A 26,954-nucleotide genomic window follows, 5' to 3' on the forward strand; every position below is an offset into this window, starting at 1 on the left:
TCACTCCGGGAGAAAACAAGATCGCGGACAACAAATGGATATGTTGATAGCACCATAACGACTAAATATGAAGCGATTCTGTCAAGGGGAGTGTGTTAGTCCTTTAAACAATGTTGGATGATGTAATTGATGGGTCTTGAGTCAATCTAGAACAAAAGAAAAATCGCGGATTGATTGATTGATTAATTGATTGATTTAAATTTCTACTTCCTTCCCACTGACTGCAGCGTTCACTCTCACACTGTCCGACGCTGGCGTACCCACAAACACACACACACACATACACACACACACACACACACACACACACACACACACACACACACACACACACACACACACACACACACACACACACACACACACACACACACACACACACACACACACACACACACACACACTCCTGTCTGCAACAGCGGGGGAGTCAGACTGAGAGAGAAGCAGCGCTGTTTTAAGTGAGCATGGTCTATTGAATTGATTGATTGGTTGATTGCTAATTTTATTACTGTACCCCTGGTTTCCAACTGGTTAAGTTTAGGCTAAAAGAAATACATAAAAAAATAGGGCGAAGAAAACGTTTTTTTCCTATAGGGCAAAGAAAACGTTTTAATTTGTTTTACCTACTTTATATAGAAGCATCTAAGAATGAAGTTCTATGGAAAGTAGGTCTGCATTCCCTTAACAATTGTGTGTATTGAGCCGTACTGTATTGTACCCATTCTGCATCTGGTAATAACATTTTCAATCAATCATTCCAATAATACACAGTTGGATGTGTTAGTTGGTTGGATGCACTTCAAGCTGCTTCCACATGAGGCAACTTCTCTCAATCATTCCAATAATACACAGTTGGATGTGTTAGTTTGGTTGGATGCACTTCAAGCTGCTTCCACATGGAGGCAACTTGTCTTTTTTGTAGTTGTGGGAACTACTTTTTCTGGCGGATGGTTTTTTCAATAAATCTTCGATTAATGTGTGTTTATTGTATAGAAATAAGGTTGGATGAATCTGGCAGTTGTATAAAAGCTTTACACCACTTGTAGTCGTGATTTGTGACCAATAAACCATGCCTAGGGGGGTCTAACGACCCTCGGCTGCGCCTCGGGCCTAACGACCACCCCTAGGCATGGTTTATTGGTCACAAACCACTCCTGCGCGTGATGTAATGCTTAATTAATGACCCCACTAAGTACCATAAAACCCATTCAAACACTTCAAAAATACACTAATTCCTGAAAGGTTTACCTTTTTAGAGAAGCAAGGTTTTTACCTGACAGCAGTGATATACTATTACTATGATTTTAGACAGCTCAATCAATGTTTATGAATATGAACAACTCTCCCAAATGGCTCTAATCTGTGATTACCTCAAGAGACAACACCTGGAGCTGGATTTATGTTACTTTCTTTGAGGTTTTGCATCCAATTAAATGTAGATAATGCATCCATATCTTCATAAAATCACCTTGGGTGCTGTCTCTGTGTCCACAAATCAGTTTCCCATTCAAACTTAATGAAGCAGGCCCATTTATCTCTTCATGACATCGTCAAGAAAAGCTTGGCTCTCTTCCCCTAGCTTTGGGAAACTTGTTCACATTCTCAAATTAATTAAAAGCCATGTCATCTCACGTTTCTCCTTTCATCCGGACAGGAGGTAAAGATGCGGAGTTCTTGTTATTGTGCGATTGTGGTCCTGCTCCTGGCCGTAGCCGGGGCGGCCCCCCACGAGGGAGACCACCAAGGTCACAGGCCGGAGCACTTCCACCACCTCCATCACACCCCCACGGAGGCCCACACTCACAGCCATGCGGGAGAGGACACCTGCCACATGCTGTCCCCCCACAATGCTGACTTTGCATTTGCCCTGTACAAGAGCCTGAGCTCCAAGCCCGACGCTGCGGGCAAGAACATCTTCTACTCTCCGGTGGGCATTGCCGCCGCTCTGTCAATGCTTTCCACGGGAGCTAAGGGGGAAACCCACAGCCAGCTGTTCACCGCCCTGGGCTACAGCGGCCTGACCCAGGAGCAGGTCAACAGCGGCTACGAGCACCTCATCCACATGCTGGGCCACAGCCAGGCGACTCAGCAGCTGGATCTGGGCAACGCCGTGGCCATCCGCACTGGCTTACAGACCGTGGCGAAGTTCCTGGTGGACGCCAAGCACTACTACGGGGGAGAGGCCTTCAACGTGGACTACTTCAAAACTGCAGAGGCGGTGGCCGAGATCAACCGCTTCATCGCCGCGAAGACTCACGACCAGGTCACGGATCTGGTGAGTGACCTGGACGCCGACACGGCAATGGTGCTGCTAAACTACGTCTACTTCAAAGGTAAGTCCACCTTGCTAACATAGATGTGACTAGAAAGGTGCGCTCAGTAGAGCACAAATCTCCATGTTAGGCAAGGGTTAAGTGTAGGAGTTGGGGCAAACGTAGACAAATGAAAGCTGACCTCACCGCATTATTCCTATTACACTCTTACACTATTAAACACTATTACAAACTATTTCACTATCACACTATTACACACTTAAGCATAGCGGAGTGGTTAACCGTCCTAGACCATTAAAAGTAGTTTGAATATGAATTTGGGAAAGCATGGATAATGAAATGGACACAGATATTTTTTTCTTTATGTTATGCACTCCATTGCCTCTGCAGCTACCTCTCTTCATCTATGCTATGCCCAATCCCGCTGCATTATCATTCATATGATATGAATCATAAAAGCCTGGTGTCTGTGTGGCAGCTGCATTTCTTTCAAACCCCTGCATCATATACAAACAAATAGATGTGTTAATTTCCTCTTTAAAAACCCCCAGTCTAAAGTTGTTTAATTTAGAACACATTATTGAAAAGTTATTCACTAGATTTTGTGGAGCTCTGCCCTGCAACGGGTATGAGACACCGGCATTGGTTAGGCAGACGAAAGCCCTGTGTCATGTGCAGTGATGCCACAGATTACTTGTAAAAATAATCTGATTACTGATTACTCCTTTAAAAAGTAATCTAGTTACTTTACTGATTACTTGATTATCAAAGTAACTTAGTTAGTTAATTTGTTATTCTCTCAAATTAGGCTTATCATTATGGGTAAATAGTGGCGCTTGTGCGTGATGACAGTTTTACTGACGCACCTGCTCCTCTGCTCTGCACTTACCAGTGTAAAAGCAGTGGCTCAGCAAGCAAAATATATTCACTGCTGCGTCCACAGGGAGGCCCTAGCTGCCAAAAAAATGCGTGCTGATCTCAAAAAAGGTTTTGGACAAAGCGGTAAGAACTGTCAATTTTATCAAGGCCCGTCCATTGAATTCACGGTTGTTTGCAGCTTTATGCGATGAGATGGGCAGTGATCACCGGCAATTACTTCTCCACACCGAGGTCCGCTGGCTATCGCGAGGAAAGTTGCTTGCACGGCTCTACGAGTTGCGTGATGATGTTTTTACTTGACTCAAACTGTGATCTTTCACATTGTTTCTGTGATGCTCAGTGGCTTGCCAAATTGGCATACATGGCAGCAGGGGTGTAGCTCCAGATTCTGGGCCCCATGAAAGAATGTATTTGTAGGCCCCCAGTGTATGCGAGCGCGCGTAAGCGCGCAAGATAATTTTTTTTGGCCATTTCTTTATTGATGAAAAAAAACGCATAATATGGTTTTTACCTATACATTCGGATCAGCAGTTCAGCACCTGCACTGTTGGTGGGTGAGCCTAGTAAAGGATGTCGCATTGCGTTCATCTTCAATGAATGGACCAATGCAATAGTCTACCAAAGCCCCCCCTCTCTCTCTATATATCTCACACACACACACACACACACACACACACACACACACACACACACACACACACACACACACACACACACACACACACACACACACACACACACACACTTCAGAAACAAACATAGTATCAATGAGAGCATCAATACACCTGAGTGATGTCTAGTAAAAAAAAAAAAAATGTTTTTTTTTTTTTTTGGGCCCCCCCTCAGTGCTGGGCCCTTGGAATCATCCTAAGCTACCCCCCCCCCAGCTACGCCCCTGCATGGCAGATATTTTTGAGCATTTGAATGAACTCAATCGGAGTCTTCAGGGGACTTTTTTGCTTCTTCTAAGTGATAACGTTATCCAGTCTCTCTCTCTCTCTCTCTCTCTCTCTCTCTACCAAATCCATTCTGAGACAACGGACTCAGTGCGTACTCCGCAAGTCGCGCGTAACATGAATCTCTCTCACTCTCACTCTCACTCTCCTACTCTCTCTCAAGTAGCCAAATTACACTATAAAACGAACTGGATAGTTGATTTAACTTCATGCTGAAGCCATTCTAAAATCAGCTATAAACGTAAACATGTGTGTGTGGCTGTGTGCATGTGTGCGCGAGCGCACGTCCCATCTCCGGTCTAGCTGACTGTACCCCTGGCTCTCTTATCATCAGCATTATGCGATAGTAACTAAATAGTAACACACAGCCACTTGGAAAAGTAACTGTAATCAGATTACTGGCTTGTAAAAAGTAACAAGTTAGATGACTATTTACTGAAAAAAGTAATCAGATTAGAGTAACTAGTTACTGGCATCACTGGTCATGTGGCAGGTGGATTCATTTAAAACCCTGCAAACTACACATCAAAATTAAGCTTATAACCTGTATTTTTAGCTGTATGTGTCAATCACCCTCAAAAGTGGTCATTTTAGTTTGAGTTTTTGAGGACTGCATACGTTTTTTGCAAACCAAAATATTATACTTTATACTTATAGCACATGCATGACGCTGGTCTCTTTTGAAAGATAACATTCTGAAGTTTCTGATACAATAAAGAAAGATCACTTTTAGTGCTAATGAAATAGAGTAACACTGGGTCCATAGCCTGAAAAAAACTACACTACCATATGTTTCTTCACAAAGGCATCGGGGGGGGGGGTCATTTTCCGACACTGTGATCATTACAAAAGCATGTTTTAGGATGGGGTTCGGTAAAGTAGACGTAAAATAGACATTACCTTTGTTAGAAGGAACTCCACTCTCACTTCGAGTCCAAGTGTCTTGAATCAGAACAGGATCAATACATATAACATTAGGTGGCCCTCATCTGTTGTCTTCTTCGTCTATACTATAGTCTGCTCGGGCCAGACTATCGACGGAGCCGAATAGGTTTCCTCATCGGCCGGTTTGACTATAGTATTTTTATGATTTACCAGAAATGCTGAGTCCAACATAGTCTGGTGGAAACGCACCTTATCGTCCATAATCATCATCCATAATCCATTTAGTCTTTTTCATAATATCCAATAGTTCGCTCTAGGCGATCGCCATTGTCGAACGTGTCCTGCTCACTGCTGCTCACAACCTACTAGTAGAGTCCCTAGTTGTTTGGGGGCTGTGGGGCCACCCACACTAAGCTGGCCCATGCATGTTCATAAGGTAGGTGATACTGCCACATGGCGGGATTCAATCGTCATTGCAGGGCCAATCCACACTCACAAGGCCTGCACAAGTGCTTAGTATGAGAAAATCGAAAAAAAGGAAAAGGAAACTAAAAACGAGATCGAGATGAATGCACAGAGAATTCTATAAACTCATATTTCGCTAATAACACTTAGGGCGCTTTCACATATAGTTTTGGTGGACTCGGTGTGGACTCGGTGCGGTTCGGGGGGTGAAGTTGCAACATTGTTGCAGTGTTTCCCACAGGATTTTCAGAGACTATGGGGGGTGAACCTCCGACCCTCTAGGGGGGCCCGGGGGCATGACCCCCCGGAACTTTTTTGTGTGTGTACATTTTAAAGTTAAATGCATCAATCTGGTGCACTTTGAGAGCAAAATCACTTTTAGCCATTTAAAAAAAAGAATGTTTATTAAAAGATTTTTAAGCACATGTATAGTCAATTGGTCCTCTTGTTCAGCCTCACAATGATATTTGATAGTAAATGTGTTTATATGTCCCACCCTCTGGCCTCTGAAGTTGTTAATGTCTTTTTAATTTGGGCCTCACAGGGTTAACCTCTTAAGCCCGAGATATACAGTAAAAGTGTATATTTTCAGCATTACGTTTGTTTACCAATTATTTTAACTGTTATTAGTGAAATATAAGATTATAGAAATCTCAGGGCATTGAGTCGGAAACCGGCGCATATTGACAGGAGGAAGTGGAGCAGCCAAAAGTGAGTGTAGTCTTTTGAAGGAAGAGACTCAGGGCTTTCGAATTTTGAAAAACTACCCTACCCAGCTCACACCAGCAGCCCCTGTCAATCATCTGACTTCTGGATTTACTTTTTTATTTCTCTTATTTTTTGGGATTATCTCCCACAAACCTGAACGTTATTGCCATAAAACAGAACGCAGTTAGTTTCTCTACCTTTCTGTGAACGTCTTGCAAAAAACGGTGTTGCAATACGATGAAAAATGGTGGAGAAATTTACATTATAAAAAAGATGGCAGAATTCAGTACTGTATCTACAAAACCTTCTGTTTAATCATCTTCCCTTTATTCATTTGCTTAGATTTTTCAGGTCTGGTCAATTTTAGCATGGTGTTATTCACAGTCAAAGATAATTTTTTTTTTTTTTTTTTATATAATTGATATTCTCCTTTGGTTCATTACAATTTACTCAAGCCTAGTAACAGACACAGTATTTCTGACACTGATCCATATATGTCCCTAGATTCAGATACCAAGAACATGCAAATGGGCAATTTTTTTTTAAAATGTTTATTCTACGTCCTTATGGAATGAGTAACATAAAAAAAAAAAAAGTACAAAATGTTTTATTATAATAATTTATATATTTTTTTATGGATGGAAGAGCCGCACATTGACGGGCAAAGAGCCGCATGCGGCTCGTGAGCCGCGGGTTGGCCACTCCTGGGCTAGATCTATGATGAAATCGACTAGACTCGTGCTTCCCAATCCTCTCCTCGAAGCACCCCAGCCGTTCAATGTATTTGTTAAATTCCACCACCAGCACACCCGATTCAATTTAACTAGCCCTTTATTAGTTGAATCAGGTGTGCTGGTGGTGGAATTTAACAAACACATGGAACGGCTGGGGTGTCTCGAGGAGAGGTTTGGGAACCACTGGACTAGAGCATACATTTGAGCCATCAAAGAAATGAAGCAAAAGTGGTTACCTGTGTTGAACTGGTTTATTTTTTAGAAAAAAATATATATAGTGGATTACTATTACGACTACTACCACTGCCAATACTACTGATACATCCCTATTGGCAAACTTTATATTTAAAAAAAATAGGGCCGCCACAGTCTAGGTAATTAATGGGAAACCCTGGTTGCATTCTTCATTTGGTTCGTCTGCATTCACATTGCAATTTGTCAAGTGCACCAAACTTTCTGAACAATGTCACGCGGTCGAAAAGGGCGCTCGTCTATTGGACACAATAGAGAGTGGAAATGTGTGTGTGTGACTGCGAGCGTGTGTCTGGTGACTCCAGATCAGCGGAGGAGTCACAATTTTCAGTCGGTGGTAGGGTGACCAGGTGTCCCGCTTTTGGTTGTACTGTCCCACCATTTGACCGAATGTCCCGCGTCCCGCATATTGAGAGGATGTCCCTCTTTTCGAAGCAAAAAAAAAACATGGGTCTAAAAGCCCCTCCCTACAGTAAACGTAGCAACCCGCCTCTTGTCCACACACATTGCTCTGCTTGTGAAACGACCTCATATCGCAGATCTGATTGGTTAGGTAGTAATTTAGCGCTCTGCTCGTGAGAATGTGACTCACTTCCTATATTTGGTCCGTGTTTGGTCCGATGAAGCGAACCGAGACCTACGTTTTCAGGCGGACCAGAGTTTGCGTGTTTGGTCCGCACCAGAGTTCGACTGAGCATTCACACCACCCAAAAAAAAGCGGACTATCCGAGAAAACAAACTCTGGTCCGATAGTCCGGACCAAACAGCTCTAGTGTGAAAGCACCCTTAAAATCATTGGTAAACAAACTGTTTAGTGTGGTAGTGCTGAAAATATACACCTTGGCTGCTTTTTTGATAGGGTTAGGGTCTTTACTCTTGGCTACATTTGAAAAAGAAATGCAACATTAATTAACCTCTTAACACATTCGGGGCCAGGTTTTCATTACATAGTTTCACTGTGCATCACGTTGTTTGTAGAGCTACATCTATATTTTATATTATAGCTATGGATACAATACAGTAACTATCTTCCGTTCATGATGCAAATTTTTTTACATTTTTTCATGAATACGTTTATGTGTTATCCCGTGGTGAATATGAGTATAATTTCTGAATGATCCGGGCTAATTCCTGGGAGGCTGGCTATAGGGCGCAACATGAATTCTACTAAAACCATTGGCGTTTTGTCCCTGGACACGCTATTATTTTCAAATCAAATGATCAGGGGGATGGGTATGAAAACCATGCACGATCAAGCTGAAATTGACGTCAGATTGTCCTTACCTGTGGTTGTGGTATTCCAAAAAGAATATTCCAATTATTTGATCGCCATCTGTTCCATCCTATGCCCATCTGGTCCACCACATAACCCACCACAACATATGGATCGGGGGTCCCGAAAACGAATGCGATCGAGTGAAGCCCTAGGTTTCCCATTACTAGAAAAGAGCACCCGGAGCGGTTTAAAGGTAGCACGGGTCCGGTCTGGAACAAGGTTTACTGCACTCTCGATACTGCCTACTAGCAGGATCTGGCCGGTACTGCACCTTCTGAGTCCCAGTATGCCTTTTAACGGCAACATACAGGTCCCTGACATTGAATAGGATATATAAAAAAAAAAGAAGGGAAAACGATATGTTAACTGCTGGCGCCCAATAACGTATATGTGAATGGCCCCGAAAGTGTTAAGCCCGAGCGGTCCGGTGGTGGACCGTAAATGACATCACGCCATAAATACATCTCTACAGAATGTATGAATTAATGTTGTGTTTTTTTTTCTTCTAATGTAGCCAAGAGTAAAGACCCTAACCCTGTCAAAACAGCAGTCAAAGTGTGTATTTTCAGCAATACGTTTGTTTACCAATGGTTTTAAGTGTTATAGTGAAATATGAGTTATAGAATTATAGTCGGAAAAAGGCGAATATTGACGCTAGGAAATGTGCGCCACCATTTATTTTGTAGTCCTATGAGGAGAGGAGACCCAGGGCTTTCGATGGGCTTTGGAATTTCGAAAAACTACACTACCCAGCTCAATTCTTTTATTTATCTTATTTTTCAGGATTATCTTCCACAAACCTGAACGTTATTGCCATAAAACCGAACGCAGTTAGTTTCTCTACCTTTCTGTGAACGTCTAGCAAAAAACGGCGATGTAATCTGATGAAAAATGGCGGAGAAATGTACATTATAAAAAAGTAACTGTACTTACAGTAGATTTCATTCACGGTTTTTGCTGCATGCCTGATGATACTAAATCCAGATTGAACTCTGCCATTAGAAAGGGGAGATTTAGGGGGGGGCAGGTGGCGCACGGAGATCACGTCCGTCACCAACACCGGGAGACACTAGGATTCGCCTGTTCGAATCCAGCTCCCGGCGTTGCTATCAGCTTGGCTGGCCCCTCACACTGATACAATTGGCCGTATCAGAGGGTGGGAAAGCTGAAGGGTGGGTCCTGGGCGTTGTGAACAGCGACCCCTACAGTTCGGTCGGGGCGCCTGCTCAGCGAGGGCTGGAACTGAGGAGAGATAGTGTGGCCTCCCACACGCTACACTCTCCCCGGTGAGAGCCTGCGCGGCCAGGTTGGCCTGCCCCAGGCTGCACATGGGTCGGAGGAAAGCATGTGACAGTCTCCGGTCTCCCGGACCAACAGTAGGGGAAAGTACGCAACAACCAGGAAGGGTGGGATGGGGAGAGAAAATCGGGAAAAAGGAGGGGAAGAAAGATATAAAAAAAAAAAAGAAAGGGGAGATTTGGCCCGATCCATAGATGTGCGACTTGGCCAGGGCCCCGTTCCCCGTACCTGGTTCAACTAAGTCGATCAAGATGTCATTATCCAGATTCAGTTAACCCGATGTTTGAAGCCGGGATTTTCCTGTTCCTCGAAGGTGGATTCAGTCTCGTTAACTCAAGCCAGACTTGAGACCCAGGATAAGTGCGCGTGCCCGCCTCAGCCGAGAAGGCAGCAAGTGTCGAGAGCAGAGATCCTGATTCTCTAGCGGCATTGATTGATTAATTGATTTAAAACTTTAGTAACATATTGCAGTACGGCTCAATCGCCTCGCCGACAAGTTAAATGCGTTATCTATAGGCTAATTTTAAGTCCCTCATTACCTCAATCAATCAGATTATATTTCTTTAAACTTGCCTGCTGGATTGAATAATCAAATGAGATCTTGCTAGCGAAAATAATTAGTTAAACTGTTATACAAAATAACGATACGGCTCTCTTCCCATTGATTGATGTATAGTCGATCTTTTTCTTATCTCCACTGTGGTGTAACGGGTTCTTCTTTTGACTTTCACGCAGACGACCGGGGTTCGAAACCTAGTCTTCCCCTTCTTTTTGCGATGTAGGAATAATTCAATTTGGTGCACGTTGAGAGCTATATAAAGAATGACATCCTCAATGCATGTAGATTTATAATATTTTAACTTGAAACTAGGCTACTTTGGCGTATAATCATTAATATTATATTCCAAAAAATTATATTGGAAACACAGGGTTTCGAACACCGGTCGCTGGGTTGCCAGGATTGAGCACTACCGCTGAGCCACTGTGCCAGATGGGATAAATTCATTGTTTATACATTAATGAACGAGACAAGATCCACAATCCACGCATAGACACTTCAATTTTATGCTTGAATGAAACACAATCCAGGCGCTCCATTAAACATCCACAGCGGAGAATATGAAAGGAATCAGAGCCAAACGAGCGATAGGTTTCAATCATTAAAAATATCCCCGCGGGATTCACATTTGCAATGCTGCGCGTTGTTAGAATAACCACATAATGTGTACATCGCACCGAGCGAGCGCCACGGTATATATAACGTGCATTATTTAGGACAAAGTGAATTTAGTATCAGCATTTTGGGTCTATTTTACATTTCAAAAGCCCCCTCTGGAAGAATGGAGCACAAAAACGTAATTCAGAATGGTATAAAGCAGATCCTAGACTGTGGGAATAATTTCAGGAAACGCGCTGTCACTTTCTTTGCGGGGGCGTGGCTGTGCTTCATCCGGCTAACTTGAACTTAAACCCTGCTTTCGACCAGGCTCAAACTTTTGGATCTGTTGTCATGGTGATTTGGACAATCCAGGTACGGGGAGCCGGAAAGTCCGGCTTAAGTCAGACTTAACCGAAAGTTATCCGGCTAACTCAGTTATCCAGGTACGGGGAACGGGGCCCAGGTCTCATTCCCGAAAATTTTCCAAAGAGTTATTTTGGAAGACTTATCTTGGAACCGACTGAGACAGAATCAATGACAAGTTCACTCTGAGTCCCGAACGTGCTGGTAATATGTCTTAAGTGGCTGAAACGGTCACAGCTGTGACATGATCTGATATCTGCTTGGCGAATGTGATTCTGTCTTAAACTCAAAAGCGCGTTCCCGTTCAGGTCATTTGCATACAAAACAATGCCTCCAGAGCCCCTTATAAGGCAAAGTAATGACGCAGCTGTGTGGAAATGGATGCGGAAGTGTCTCGCAAGTCTTGCGCGACCCATCGAAATGAGATTAGATTAATGTATTGTCATCCTATAATAGTACAGCTCGTGGTACAACTGCCGCAGCGCGCGCACACACGCACGCACACACACACACACACACACACACGTGCGCAGTATACTGTAGCCTACGGCGTAATGAATGAACGCAGTATAGGCTTATTATTCCATTAATGCCTACGGCGTAATGAATGAACGCAGTATAGGGTTATTATTCCATTAATGCCTACGGAGTAATGAATGAACGCAGTATATGTTTATTATTCCATTAATGACTTGTTGCATTAGGATTTAGTAGATACTATATGCTCTGCCCTACGTACAGTATAGGTACAGTCTGTACTTATACTGTACGTAGGGCAGAGGCAGAGCATATATAGTATCTACTAAATCCTAATGAAACAAGTAACTAGAATATATTAAGCCTATACTGTTCATTAGACACGTAGGCCATACTGGCGCACACAAGACTTGCTATTTCCATGCGATTAGCTTTAGTTCTTATTTATTTATTTATCCACTGTCATTTCAGTGTTGGTGTATATAGGCTATATAGTGTATTTCAATATACGTTTAATTGATTAATGATATATTCAAAGGAATGCAGGTTTATAGCTATATCAACCCCCTCCAATGTACAGTAAATGACCAAGCATGGTTTTGTCAATATTCCAATGTACAGTTTTGCTTGTACAGTGTCCCCCACCCACCCCTCCTACCCAACCTCCTCCAACAGTTTCTACGTCAAATGTATATACTCTCTTTTCTGGACTCTTTTTGTATCACAAACAGTACTGTATGTGCAAATCTGGTATGTCATAAATGTATAGATGTAGCAGTACTGTCTATCTGTATGTCGTGTGTGTCATATATGTTATGATGAATTGAAAATGGGGGACCCTGATATAAACAAGATGAAAGTCTTTCTCTGGTCTGAATCCCCTTAACAATTGTATGTAATTGAGCTGTACTGTACTGTACCCATTCTGCAATCTGTTAATAAAGTTTTCAATCAATCAATCAATCAATCAATCAATCAAACAAAGGTCTGTCCCATTGTATACCAATCAATGGGATACATTGCATGTTGACCTGCATTCTTTCAAATGTATATAATTCATCATTAAAACAGATGTGTAACAAATAAGAAATACAAATTCCACAGAAGGCATTAAATAATTATTATTTTCAATCATTTCACAATAATTGCATAATTGTGTTTGAATATCTGAGTAATTAAAGTAATTATACATTTGTCCAAAATAGCTGGTTCAGATATGGTTAAGCAGCTGCCCTGTGATCAGATGAATCCATATTATTTATTTTTCCGACATCAAATGCGTAATTTCTTATCGTACAAATATTGTCATATTTATTTTAATTATGATTAAGTAATTAATTCCAAGGAGGCCTGTAGCGTTAACATGAAGGAATCACTATGAGAACACAGACTGTCAAGTTAATACAATTTTCAATTAGTCAATCAATCATAAGAGTGCTCCTCAGCACTCTTAAATCTGCTCTCAGCCACGCTCAAATCTGATCTCAGGAACATTTGGGGACTCGCGCTACCAGCCCTAATATGTCTTAAATGGGCAGAAATCTGCCTAAGAGGACATTTTTTGTCGTAAATTTGTTCGTGAATGAGACCCAATGACTTTGTTTTCCTCCTCACCATCTACGTTGATAAATCTAAACACACTGATCACTGTGTTTACAGACACAGATGAGCCCTTGATGGGAAATACATATTAAAGATACAGTAGGCATGTAGACAGGCCTCACAGATACAGGCGTGTACACACACCGCACACACACAAGCATGTACAGTACACATCCACAAGACACAGGTGAATTATTGAGGTTGAATGTTTTTTTCCCCTTTAATACATGCAATTACATGCAACATTACTTGGATCCCCATTAACTTCCAGATGATGGCCCCTAGTCTTCCTGGGGTCCACACTTTAAAAGGAAACAGCTATTAGCTTTACACAGTAGGCTGCACTGTATATCACAGGAAAAGGCAGCACAAACAAAGCATAAAACAAAAATTTGATAAATAGACAAATTAAGTAAATTGTACTGGTACAATGGTACTAGCTGTGCGATAGTCATTAACTACCAAATAACTCTATGATGAAGATAAGGCAAGCAACCTCCAATATAAAAACGATGTACATTTTCTTGAAAATACTCAATTTAAATGTAACTAAAAATAGGTTGTTTCTACTTGGGTGGGTATGCTGAGTATAGTTTCTTTTTTTCGCACAGTATAAAAACAACACAATAACAACAACTGTAAAGTACAAAATATATACAGTGCAGGAAGAGGCAGAAAAGCCCAAAAGGCTTATAAGAAACCTCCACCTATGATAATAAACATAATCATATTACATATAGCAAGTTGGAAAACAAGATCAATTTAAGGACCTTGTTGGAGTATGTGAGAGTAACTGTGTGTGTAAGTTAAAATACAATACACAAGTTACAATACACTGTTACAATATAATAATCAGATGTTCCTTCAAACCTTTTTTGTACGTTTTTGAAGAAGTTATGATGAGTTTACTCAACATGTACAACGGGCACAGTTTTCAGTGTTGCATTATTGTTGGACTGGAACACGGATATGCTGCGTAAAGCAGCACCCGTCTTCAAGGCCTTCAGTAGATTTTCTGATCTGCACGGTTTCAGCCAGCTAATCACCCAACCCACAAGGGTATGTGATTCGACACAAACCACCATTGACCTCATTTTGACCTCTGACAAGTCAATGATCTCCAATAAAGGGGTGATAGCATGCGGGTTAAGTGATCATTATATGATTTTCTGTACCCGCAAAAAGCTAAAACAGAAGGCCGGCTGTCACAAAACAGTCACATCTAGAGACCTCAAAACTTACTCTAGAGAGGCCTTTAACCTAGAACTGGGGAGCTTGGACTGGTCAGATGAACTCAGTGGTACACAGGTTGAAGAAACATGGCTTGGATTCAAAACCAAATTCACAGCAATACTCAACAACATGGCACCCATAATAACCACCAGGGTTAAAAATCGCGCTGAGCCATGGATGCACACTGAAATACTGGCCGCTATGAAAACCAGAGACAAAAAATGCTCTGAACTTCATAAAAGTCAGACAAAGCTTTCCAAAAGCTCAAACAGTGAACTCCAAGCCCACGTGGTTGAACTAAAAATTCAAAGAAACAGACTAAGAAATGACGTAAACACCATGATCAGAACTGCAAAAAGTAATTTCATCAACGACAAAACTGAGGAAAACAAAAACAAACCCTGCGAACTTTGGAAATTACTCAATAATCAACTAGGCTGCAGTAAAAAACTTAAAACCAGATTCTCAAACATAAACATAAAGACGGACAACACTCATCACAGACAAGCTGGATGTAGCCAATTACTTAAACATCTTCTTCACAAACATAGCCACAACACTGGTAAACAAACTACCCTCCCACTCAGGGCATTATGGGGTAGAACACATAGTAGCATACTACAAAAACCTAGGGGTCCACAAAGACGACTTCAAACTTGAAATGGTAACAACCGATGAGGTACTCAAAGAATTGAACGCCCTCCAACCTAACAAGGCCACTGGCCATGACAACATCCCTTCCAAATTCCTCAGAGACGCAGCAGCCGCCATCACCCCAGTCATCACACACATAATAAACCTCTCTATAAAACAGAGCTGCTGTAGCTGCTCTGTAGCTGCTGTAGCTGCTGTAGCTGCTGTAGCTGCTGCTGTAGCCGCTGCTGTAGCTGCTGCTGTAGCTGCTGCTGTAGCTGCTGCAGCAGCTCTCCTTATCTCACTAGCTTCAAGGTCCTCACGGTCTGCCTTGTTAACAGCTGCAAGCTCACGCGCTGTTCTAAGCTCCATATCTCGCCCACGCGGTAGCTCAAAGCCTTCTCCCTCCTCCTCCAGAGTTCTACCTGCAGCCACACCAAAAACCTTTAGTGTACTCAGTTCCTCAATTAATTGACCTACCAAGTTCTCCTTTTTCTGGCCTGCATCGAGGTCTATTGAAAACCTTGCTGCCACCTGTAGTAACTCATCCTTTGAACATTTTTTTACCTTAGCCAGTGTTGGCTCTGCAATAAAGTCATCAATGTCCAACGTCATTGTCTATTAGTCACAGTAAACGACAACAAACGAATACAACAATATTAATTACTAATAAAGTAACTAATCAACCAATTAATTAATTACTAATACAAGGCAACACTACAATCAATCCACAACAAGGGATATTGTTCAGTATCCAAAACACAAGCAACTCACCCACCGTTCCAACGACCTGGGGTCCAAACTCCAATTTCCCTGTATCCACAAAAAGGTGTAGCACGTAATTAAATGACAGTGATTGAAGATACACGGCATAACACAGCACGCAATGAAACTCACAAGCAGTAGTTCAAAACACGGCATTATATGTTAGCACGCAAAACAAATCACACTGTATTTAAGACACACGGCATAACACATACTGGATCAAAAAGGCCTAGCTCAATAATGCACACAGATCCTATACTAGAGAATCACAGCAGACACTGCTACTGGACACTAGCTACAGGCCTCTGCTGAGACGAACCACCCACAAGACTAACCCTGTGGTAGGCATTTATCCCAACATGCTGGAACAAACGCTCTTCAGTAACAAACCAAGTGAGGCAAAAACCCCTTGCGTTACTCAACAAACAAATTCAACAAACAAATTCTAATACAAACAGGTGCTCCATACAATCCGATTTGACTCACAAATAGCTTCTAACCTAAACTGCAGTCAAAAGAAGGACTGCTAGGCCCACCACATGTCTAATCTAACAAAAAAAAACACTTACATCAGGTCCTAACACACTAATTACATTTCCCGGCCCCCTAACCTACCTATACTGAAAGCTAATGCACTGTAGACCTAGCTTTCTTCAACCACACCTGCTACCAGCCAAAGATCATATCCAATCACTTCTTTGACCGCCCCAGGAGTACGTGGTACACAGGAGGCTAACAACAGCCAGAAAACAATGAAATTACCTACCTGTGGTGTCCACTAAACTAAATATTTTAAAGCATACCAGTAGTCAAATCAAATTATAAATGAAGAGCATACTTACCTGTTTGTAGACCGGCTAGAGCCCCCATGTTACATTCAAGCCTAACATGTGGCTCGTCAAGGCCTTGAATGCGACGTGGTGGACACAGGACACTGGACAAAAGGGTATCAAAAATAACTATTTATTTACTACTAACTAAATGGACAGAAATAGTGGGAGCTGGGTGTTCCAGTCTCCAAAGTTAAATAACAAAACTAATAGCAAAAGAAAGAACAAGCCGAATGTGCAACAAAACAAAGAGAGCAGGTGAGACGCTGGAGAGCTGTGACATCTCCTGTGAAGTGGGGGAGACTTGACTGCTGCCTGCACTCTGCATTTGTAGGGCGTGGTGCCTCATCACCACACCTGTGATCAATTAAAAAGCGGCCATTTTAACACAAGCAAAAACAGGAAGAAACAGTGTGTCAATTAAACCACCAATTAGTGACAGCACACTTAACCACCATGTGAATATGCACCACAGACAGTAAGTATCCCTCCACCATGTGAAAGTAATACGTAACAGGCACGTCCCCAAGGACTTCAAAATTGCGAGAGTGACCCCTCTGCACAAAAAGGGCAGCAAATTAGACCCAGGCAACTACTGCCCTGTTTCTATTCTTACCTCCATCTCGAAAGTCATGGAGAAAATAGTCTACGAACAGGTCGAAAAGTACCTGGCGGAAAAAAATCTAATCTACGAATTCCAATCTGGCTTCAGAACGTCCCACTCCACTGACACATGCCTCCTCTATTTGAACGACCACATCAAACAAGAGGTGGACGTGGGCAAATACTGCGGCATGGTCATGCTGGACCTACAAAAGGCCTTCGACACTGTCAATCACTCCATTCTAATGGACAAGCTAAAAGCAATTGGTTTTGATAGCTTATCAGTGAGCTGGATGCAATCCTACCTGGAGGGGAGAGAACAGATGGTAGAGGTAAACGGTACTCTATCCCCCCCCCCCCTCACAGTGAGCTGTGGTGTTCCACAAGGAAGCATACTAGGACCGCTATTCTTCCTAATTTATGCAAATGACATGTCGTCAGCCTGTGACTGCAACTTGTTCCTGTTTGCGGACGACTCAGCCCTGCTGGTCTCTGACAAGAACAAGTTACAGGTTGAAAAAACCCTCAGCTCGGAACTAGGCAAAATCTGCATATGGCTCGCTGATAACAAACTATCATTACACATGGGCAAAACAGAGTCCATTCTCTTCGGTTCAAATAACAAACTCAGCAAGACCGACGGCTTCTCAGTTACAGTGGGTGACAATATTGTCACAAGGAAAGACGAAATTACCTACCTGGGTTCCATCCTAGAGGCAAATCTTTCCTGTGACAAAATGGCATCCAATGTAATAAAAAAAGTCAACCAACGAACTAGATTCTTGTACCGGATCTCCTCTCTGGTAAACAAGAATACCCTGAAGACTCTGGCAGGAGCACTCATTCAAGGGTACTATGACTATGCATGCACCTCATGGTACCAAAGCACCTCAAAGGCGCTTAAAACAAAATTACAAACATCACAAAACAAACTGGTCAGACTACTACTTGACCTGAACCCCAGAACCCACCTCACCCCTGCCCACTTTGACAACCTAGGATGGCTTAGAGTAGACGACAGAGTACAGCAACTTGCAATGGGCCTGGTCTACAAGATACACTATACGACCGGGGTGCCCATGTACATGTCAAAATACTTCCCAAAGGTCAGTGAATACCACAACCACTACACCAGAGGAAGCTCAACAAATCATGTTAAACCCAGATTCGGCTCAAACAAGGGACTAAACACGTTTAGCAATTATGCCACAACAATGTGGAACGCCCTACCCAAAGCTGTAAAGGAATGTGAATCCCTGCCCACATTCAAAAACGCTCTTAAAGAGCACCTACGGGAGGCTGCAATTAGAAACTGGCCACCGTAAATGCCCAAAACCCCCACCACCTCCTAATAGACAGTCTCCTCCCCACCGCATGTATATATTCCCTCCCCGCCGTATGTATATTTCTCTCCCACCCACCCACCCCCTCCTAATGTACAGTCCCCTCCCCATCATATGTATATACTCTGTCAGGATCTAGGGGTAACAGTACTGTATATTTGAATACCGTTTATGTCACAAATGTATCAGTACTAAATACCTATATGTCCCTATGCCATAAATGTCATGTATGTTGTGTATGTCATAAATGTCTATATGAATTGAAAATGGGGGACCCTGATGGAAACAAGACAAACGTCTTTCTCAGGTCTGCATCCCCTTAACAATTGTATGTATTGAGCCGTACTGTATTGTACCCATTCTGCAATCTGTTAAATAACGTTTTCATTCATTCATTCATTCATTCATTCATTCATTCATTCATTCATTCATTCATTCATTCATTCATTCATTCATTCATTCATTCATTCATTCATTCATTCATTCAGCTATATTGTATGGTTTTAAAATATGTGGTGTGGCACCCTGTTTTTTTTTATATTACAAATCTTGCTTGAGTGACAATCATTTTTGCCATGCTATATCCAATACACGCCTATAAGTGCAAGGTATAGGAAATCAATGAATAAAATCAACTAACTTGCAACATAAACATCCACTCCATACTGGTGTATAAGGTGCATATAGGTTAGTTGGAAATGCAAATCATGACCTTTATCAGATGTCATAGTCTCCCATCTTTCCTGTTACTCTCCCCTGTGTAAATATCTGACGAAGCAGAAAAGTCATTAAAAGATTCTTTAAATATTATAATGCATATATATATACTGTATTGTGATAAATATCTTCACCCACCTTGTGCAGGAAAGTGGGAGAAGCCCTTCGAGGCAATCCACACTAAAAAAGCCGATTTCCACTTGGACGCTACCAACACAGTGAAGGTGGACATGATGGCGAGGTTTGGCCGCTACGACTACTATTACGACCATGTCAACAGCACCACCGTCATCCTGCTGCCTTACAAGGGCAACACCTCCATGATGATTGTCCTGCCCCATGAGGGGAAGATGAGCGATGTGGAGGGCTACATCAACAAAGACTACATCAAACACTGGCACAACTCTGCCTACAGAAGGTAGAAGATTGTTCTGCTTTTTGCATGTCTCAAGTCTTAGTAAGTGGATCTGACATTACAGGGGTTAAGGGGTCAATACCCACAAGGAGGGCCTTGGTGGTAAAACGTGTATGATGATATTCTTTTTTCTTTACTTGGATCCCCATTAACTTCCAGATGATGGCCCCTAGTCTTCCTGGGGTCCACACTTTAAAAGGAAACAGCCATTAGCTTTACACAGTAGGCTGCACTGTATATCACAGGAAAAGGCAGCACAAACAAAGCATAAAACAAAAATGAGATAAATAGAAAAATTAAGTAAATTGTACTGGTACAATGGTACTGGCTGTGCGATAGTCATTAACTACCAAATAACTCTATGATGAAGATAAGGCAAGCAACCTCCAATATAAAAACGATGTACATTTTCTTGAAAATACTCAATTTAAATGTAACTAAAAATAGGTTGTTTCTACTTGGGTGGGTATGCTGAGTATAGTTTCTTTTTTCGCACAGTATAAAAACAACACAATAACAACAACAACAACAACAACAACAACAACAACAACAACAACAACAACAACAACAACTGTAAAGTACAAAATATATACAGTGCAGGAAGAGGCAGAAAAGCCCAAAAGGCTTATAAGAAACCTCCACCTACAGATGAAGCGTTTAGTTTTCCTGGGCGCTTTGCCGCGACGTGAGCACGGTTATATCACGTCGGAAATGAATTAGGAACCCAGGCTGCTGTTCTATTTTATGCCGCCAGGAGGCGCAAAGTCATTAGACGGACGCTACAACGTCCTACACAGTATACTGTATAACGATCTGTATGTAAATGTATATATATTAATTCATTTTGCGCGAATCCACACTTCATTATATAATAAGAATCCAACCAATAGAGCGACATTGTGCAATAAACAAGTAAACAAAGTATGGCATATTTTACAGTAGGGCACTTTGAAACAACCAATCACGTTGCGCGATAGCACGAGCGATGCATAGTCAGGAAGTAATGTTAGAGCTGAGTTCACTCATTCCGAACGGCGAAATGTAAAATGCTACCCAAGATTGTTGCGTTTCGTTATAAAAACTATGCGGTGATAAACAAAACGAATCGCAGTATGCAAAACGTGCGGTTCGAGGATCACAGTTGGAGATGCAATCATGCAACGTCCAACTTCGTTCGACACTTGAACTAAGAAGGTGCACAAAGATCGGTAAGTGAATGAACGAATGAATGAAAACTTTATTTAACAGATTGCAGAATGGGTACAATACAGTACAGCTCAATATACACAATTGTTAAGGGGATGCAGACCAGAGAAAGACTTTCGTCTTGTTTACATCAGGGTCCCCCATAGTAACTTGGCTTGCTACTGTACAGTAGCTACAGTTAAATCAATGAGCCATCGACAGTGTGCTAACGTTATCATATACTCTCTTTTTTAGACTCTTTTTGTATCACAAACAGTACTGTATTTGTAAATCTGGTATGTCATAAATGTATAGATGTAGCAGTACTGTATGTCATGTTATGATGAATTGAAAATGGGGGACCCTGATGTAAACAAGACGAAAGTCTTTCTCTGGTCTGCATCCCTTTAACAATTGTGTTTATTGAGCTGTACTGTATTGTACCCATTCTGCAATCTGTAAATTTTTTTCAATCAATCAATCAATCAATCAATCAATCATTACATCCAAGATACACGGCTGCTGTAGTCTTGTCTTATAAAATACATAAACAATCAGCAATGTCTCGCTTGATGAATGGCCAGCAGTAGCCTAATTAATATTAATAAAAGTATTATCATTTTAATAATTGCGAAACGTGTTTAGTCCCTTGTTTGAGCCGAATCTGGGTTGAACATGATTTGTGGAACTCCCTCTGGTGTTGTGGTCGTGGTATTCACTGACCTTTGGGAAGTATTTCGACATGTACATGGGTATCTTAGTGGTGTAGTGTACAGTATCTTGTAGACCAGGCCCATTGCAAGTTGCTGTACTCTGTCGTCTACTCTAAGCCATCCTAGGTAGTCAAAGTGGGCAGGGGTGAGGTGGGTTCTAGGAGTAAGGTCAAGCAGTAGTCTGACCAGTTTGTTTTGTGATGTTTGTAATTTAGTTTTTAGTTTACTCAACATGTACAACGGGCACAGTTTTCAGTGTTGCATTATTGTTGGACTGCAGGTGTTGATTTTGTTTGCACAGGCAGATGGCAAGATAATTTACCCTGTGTGAATATAACCAAGGCAAAGTGTTAATAGAATTGAGGATACTAACCCTAACCCTAATACTGGAATTACTTCCACTTTCACACCCTAATCTTATGGCCAATTTTGAGTCACACCAAACATCAACAAATTAGGATTTTGTCGTGGTGTCCCCCCCAGCTCGGTGGACCTGTTCCTGCCCAAGTTCTCCATCTCAGCCGCTGCCTCCCTGGGCGACACACTGACGGAGATGGGTGTCACCAATGCCTTCGGTGACACGGCTGACTTCTCCGGCATCACTGATGTACCGCTGAAGGTCTCCAAGGTAAGACACTACAAACTGATTAGGTCTTTGTTGGTATCATAACCATATGCCTTATGAACTATGTGGGCAGTGTTGGGAAGGTTACTTTGAAAATATGGTCCACTACAGACTAAAACAAGAAAGGTGCGTTCAGTAGAGCGCACATTTCCACCAGGCCGGACACAAAGACGGACCCGAAAACACTGACTGCTCTCTTTATATTTATTAGAATTAGCATTTGCATACTAACGCTAACAAACACACAGACCACTTTCCAATTATCCATGCTAATGCTAGACGCCGACGGTAATAGGAAGGGTGATGGGAAGTATAGCAAGCATGTTAGGATGCATAGGAAATATTAATGCATGCATAAATGTTTTTAATTCATAGGTATAGCAACGACAATAGGTTCACTATGGAATTTCCATGTTGTAAACAGAGAGCTGATTCCCTGAGGCTCTGAGCAGCGAACAGTGTAGTATTGCCCTCTTCTGTTCAAAAGGTGTAACTTTTCCCGAAATTGTGTATTTCAATGGACAATGTCAAATGTATTTAAATAAAATACTTACGATGTGAAAAATGCATGCATGCATGCACTTCCCTGGCCTGCTGTCAACCTATGGGGCCAGTTTCATCCACTGTGGGCTACCGCCTGGTGGAGATAATTATAGATGATTGTGATCATCATGCTTCTGTACTATCATTTAGTAAAGCAATTGATTTACTTCTGTTACATTTGGATTACTTTTCCAAAAAAATATATAAAATATGAATTTGAACAGATTATTTATTCCATTTTTATGAAAAAGTATCATGGTATTCCCATACTTTTTTCATAGTGAATTTTCTTTTTATCAATGAGTATATAACCTAACCCTCTGAAGTCTAGCCGGTTATGCTCCTCCTCCCTAAGAATTTTCATTTTTATTTTTTATTTTTTTTTACATAATATGAAACTACAGGTTCATACCTTTAAAATAAGCCATCAATTGTAAAATGTGAGCCGATTTTAATCAATGTCCTATGAAACATTCTGGTAAAATCCTTACCAAGTCGCAGCACAGCGGTTTGAAAGGATTCAGTGAATTCACCAATTTGATAAGAGAACTACACTCCCTCCCAAAATGCAATGTGATCAATGTCACTAGACCAATTGACACCTGGAACAAAGGCCCAGTTTCTAGTCTGTTGTTCCTTTGTTATTCCAATGACTGGGCCAGGCGGCCTACAGTGACACACACTTTGATTTGATGCCATGTACACACGTTAGATATATAGAGGTTTACCTGAAAAAGAAAGAAAGAATGAAAGAGAGAGAGATACAGAGAGAGAGACATTTATAATAATTATTATAATTATTATTATTAAATAGAATAATTTTCTATAGGCTTGCCGTGTTCTGTGTTTCTGTGTTCAGGCATCCACTGAGTAAATTAATTGCCTACTGCCCCTTTAACAACTTATAGGCTTGGTAAGTTTCAGTTTCACTTGTAGAGAGGATTTAACTGCACGTGAAGACAGATGACATGTTACACAATGGCATTTGGATTTATCAATATTTTGGATTTAAACACAGTAGCAGTTCAACTGGAGAGGAGCTCAGATGATCAGTCCGGAAAAGTATGTAGGCTATTGCTTTTTTCCCCCCTCTATCAGCTGTGAGAGAATGTCTGCGGGTCCACACACAGGAGATAGTTGCCGTGTGTTGGTGACACACATACACAACGACTGCAAAAAGTCGAGTCCCGTGGATATTATTGCAAGAGATAATAATTCATACATATTATGAAAAGCCAATCTGTTGTTTAGAATTTGGATGGGGGGTAGCGAATCTCATCTCTGCGGGGTCTAACACCTTTTCACAGCGCACACACCGCTCTGTGTGTGTGTGTGCGTGTGCGTGTATGTGCGTTTCTTGACGCAATGTAGTTCTCTGGCAAACGGAGATAATTACAATCATACCATCTAGCAAGAATTAAACATATTTACAAGTCGTATTAAGTTTAGCAAGTATGGAGACATATATATACCATCTCAAAGCACTCGAAAATAAATTTTTCTATTTTTACCGATTTCTGAAAAGAGGTACTTTTTGAGAATTTGGGAGAAATTATAAATCCTTTTGTTTTCCGCCGACGGGTGAAAACAGGACTTTGGACTCTCAAGGATTAATAGTCCTGCAAATTTAGCATAAAACGCCTGTCGATTGCGTACCGAAAGTAAATTGGAAGCTATTCTGGAACCATTTTTAGCAGATGCATTTGAAAGGAAACAATTTTCTTCCACAACAGGAAGAATCACTCTTTTTTTATCCACTTTTTCTCCTTATTTTCTATTTTTCTCCCATCCCAATTTCGAGTTTCCAATTCTCCCGTCCTCTGTCTTGAACGTTGCTCGACTATGCCTCCCACTGGTCAGCTGTAGGGAGGATAGAAGCCTTGCATCACGTGTCCCCTCCGGTACACGAGGAGGCAGCCTGTCACATCTTTTCACCTGCCAGCACGGACTCTCAGTGGCGAAGTGTAACGCATGGGAGGCTCACACTACCCCCGCTACTTCCTGTCTCTGCTGTGCAGGCATCCCCCAACCGACCTGTAGGAGTCGCTGTCCACAACGTCCAAATCCCCACCCATCGACTTCCACCCTCTAACTCTGCCAATGAGTTAGTATGACTGCTGGCCCAAGCCGGAGGCAATGCTGACACCCGGATTCGAGACCGGAGTCTCTTGCATTGGTGACGAGCGCAATCTCCGCTGCGCCACCCAGCCGCCAGGAAGAATCACTCTTGAGTGCTATTGTCATAGAGTTAGAGGTTTGAACACGCTGAAATATTTTTCTTTTCATTTTCGTCTGAATTATTTTGCAAACAGATGCCTGCAGTCAGATCTATCTACTCTATAGTTATTAGCTGCAAACACTGCTGGAGCCATATCCTGAAGTCTTACCTAGAACATGTCCAAAGTTTATAACAATATCACAAAATAATTGTGTTTTACACATCTTTATGTAATGGTATGTTTAGGCTTTTCCAAAAATGTGTGAGCTGAGTCAACACTACCTCAGTCCCCTCTCCCCCTCTCCACTAATCTCTTGTCACATACACCACCCCCACCCCTTCTCACTCCCTTCTCACACAACAGCAGTTTGGTTTTATAACCCGAGATTGGAAGCATGTAATAGGTCAAGAGGCGTGTCAATCAAACGGTGGCCATTTTCATTTTCAACCGATGTGTTAATATTTTAGCTTTCAGCCAAGCACGACAATAACACAGCGTGATGCCGACAGACGGCTGTGAAGTGTGTTGCGACATGCGACGGCTCGTCGCAACCATGGCATTACCATGGTCAATTATTTATATATTTACTGGAACCATGCTAAATGTTTTACTGCTATTAACATCAAACTACTATGATACTTTTTTGTAAGGGTGTAATTTGAATAATTGTATTAGCATAATTCACTATCCTATTTAAATTTGTGTAATCCAACAAGCTACCTATTTCTCTAAAGTACCTGTAATCTGATCACTAAGTGTATTTTTATAGCAATTGTAACTGATTAGATAGACATTTTTGTAATCAGATTACTGTCATCCATGTAATCCATTATGTTCCAGTCTGGTCTGTAAGCCTATACATCATATGCCCGAATTAGTACTTAAAAGGCAAGATGAGGCTGTATGAAAACAAACTGCACATACCATATCAATGGTGTGCTATACCGACTGATATTGGTTTTCAGCTCCAAACCACCAAAACGCTTTGAACAATTGGGAAAAACCTCTTCCCGGTGCCCCCGCAGGTGACCCACAAGGCCGTGCTGAGTGTCGATGAGACGGGAACGGAGGCAGCGGCTGCCACCATCCTTGAGCTCATGCCCATGAGTATGCCCGCCTCCATGACAATGGACAGGCCCTTCCTGGTCTTCATCCTGGAGGAGTCCACGAAGAGCATCCTCTTCATGGGCAAGATCAGCAACCCCACCGCCAAGTAGCAAAGAGAGATATGATACGTTCAGCATCATCAAATGTCACCAATGACGATCCTGCTGTGACCAACGCCATAGACTGTTACCCTTTACTGTTGTGAAGCATTAAATGTGTACATGTCTGACTCTGCAGTAGATTCATTATTTTCTCACTTCTAGTCTACCATTTAGGAGCTGTTGCACAATTCCACATGTTTTATTATTGTTTTTTGTACGTTTTGTTTATGTCTGTGTATTTGTTTGTCTTTAGTGTTGAATTACTGGGGTTGGTGATGGCATTGTGCCATTTCCAATCCCAATAATGAGTTTTCATCATATCATCTGTTCTCTACACGGACTTAATGAATGTCGGATGCATTACAGTATGTGTTGATCTCTTTTCCCCAATCCCTTGAATGGGAGCCGGTCCTTGTGTCTTTTTTTTATATTTTTTTGTGTACATTTCTGTAAAAGGAAAAATATACAAGTTTAAGGACACAAACCAAGTGACTAAAATGTATTTTCCTGTTCAGTGAGAGACTAGTATTAAATAGTTTTCAATATACCATGTAAACAAATGAACAATAATATTAATAACAACATAACGTAAAA

The 26,954-nt window shown here is 41.7% G+C and overlaps 1 protein-coding gene across 1 annotated transcript; it reads left to right on the forward strand.

The window, feature by feature from the left end:
- Positions 1-1,663: 1,663 nt before the first annotated feature.
- LOC311228322 (alpha-1-antitrypsin homolog) lies at positions 1,664-26,369 on the forward strand (the record flags this gene model as incomplete). Its single annotated transcript, XM_084314231.1, has 4 exons — positions 1,664-2,333; positions 19,600-19,870; positions 22,249-22,393; positions 26,178-26,369. The coding sequence occupies 4 exons, from the start codon at positions 1,664-1,666 to the stop codon at positions 26,367-26,369; spliced, it is 1,278 nt and encodes a 425-aa protein (XP_084170357.1).
- Between the last annotated feature and the right edge of the window lie 585 nt (positions 26,370-26,954).

The sequence above is a fragment of the Notolepis coatsorum genome, assembly GCF_963971535.1.
Source record: "Notolepis coatsorum genome assembly, chromosome: 5".
NCBI lineage: Eukaryota > Metazoa > Chordata > Actinopteri > Aulopiformes > Paralepididae > Notolepis > Notolepis coatsorum.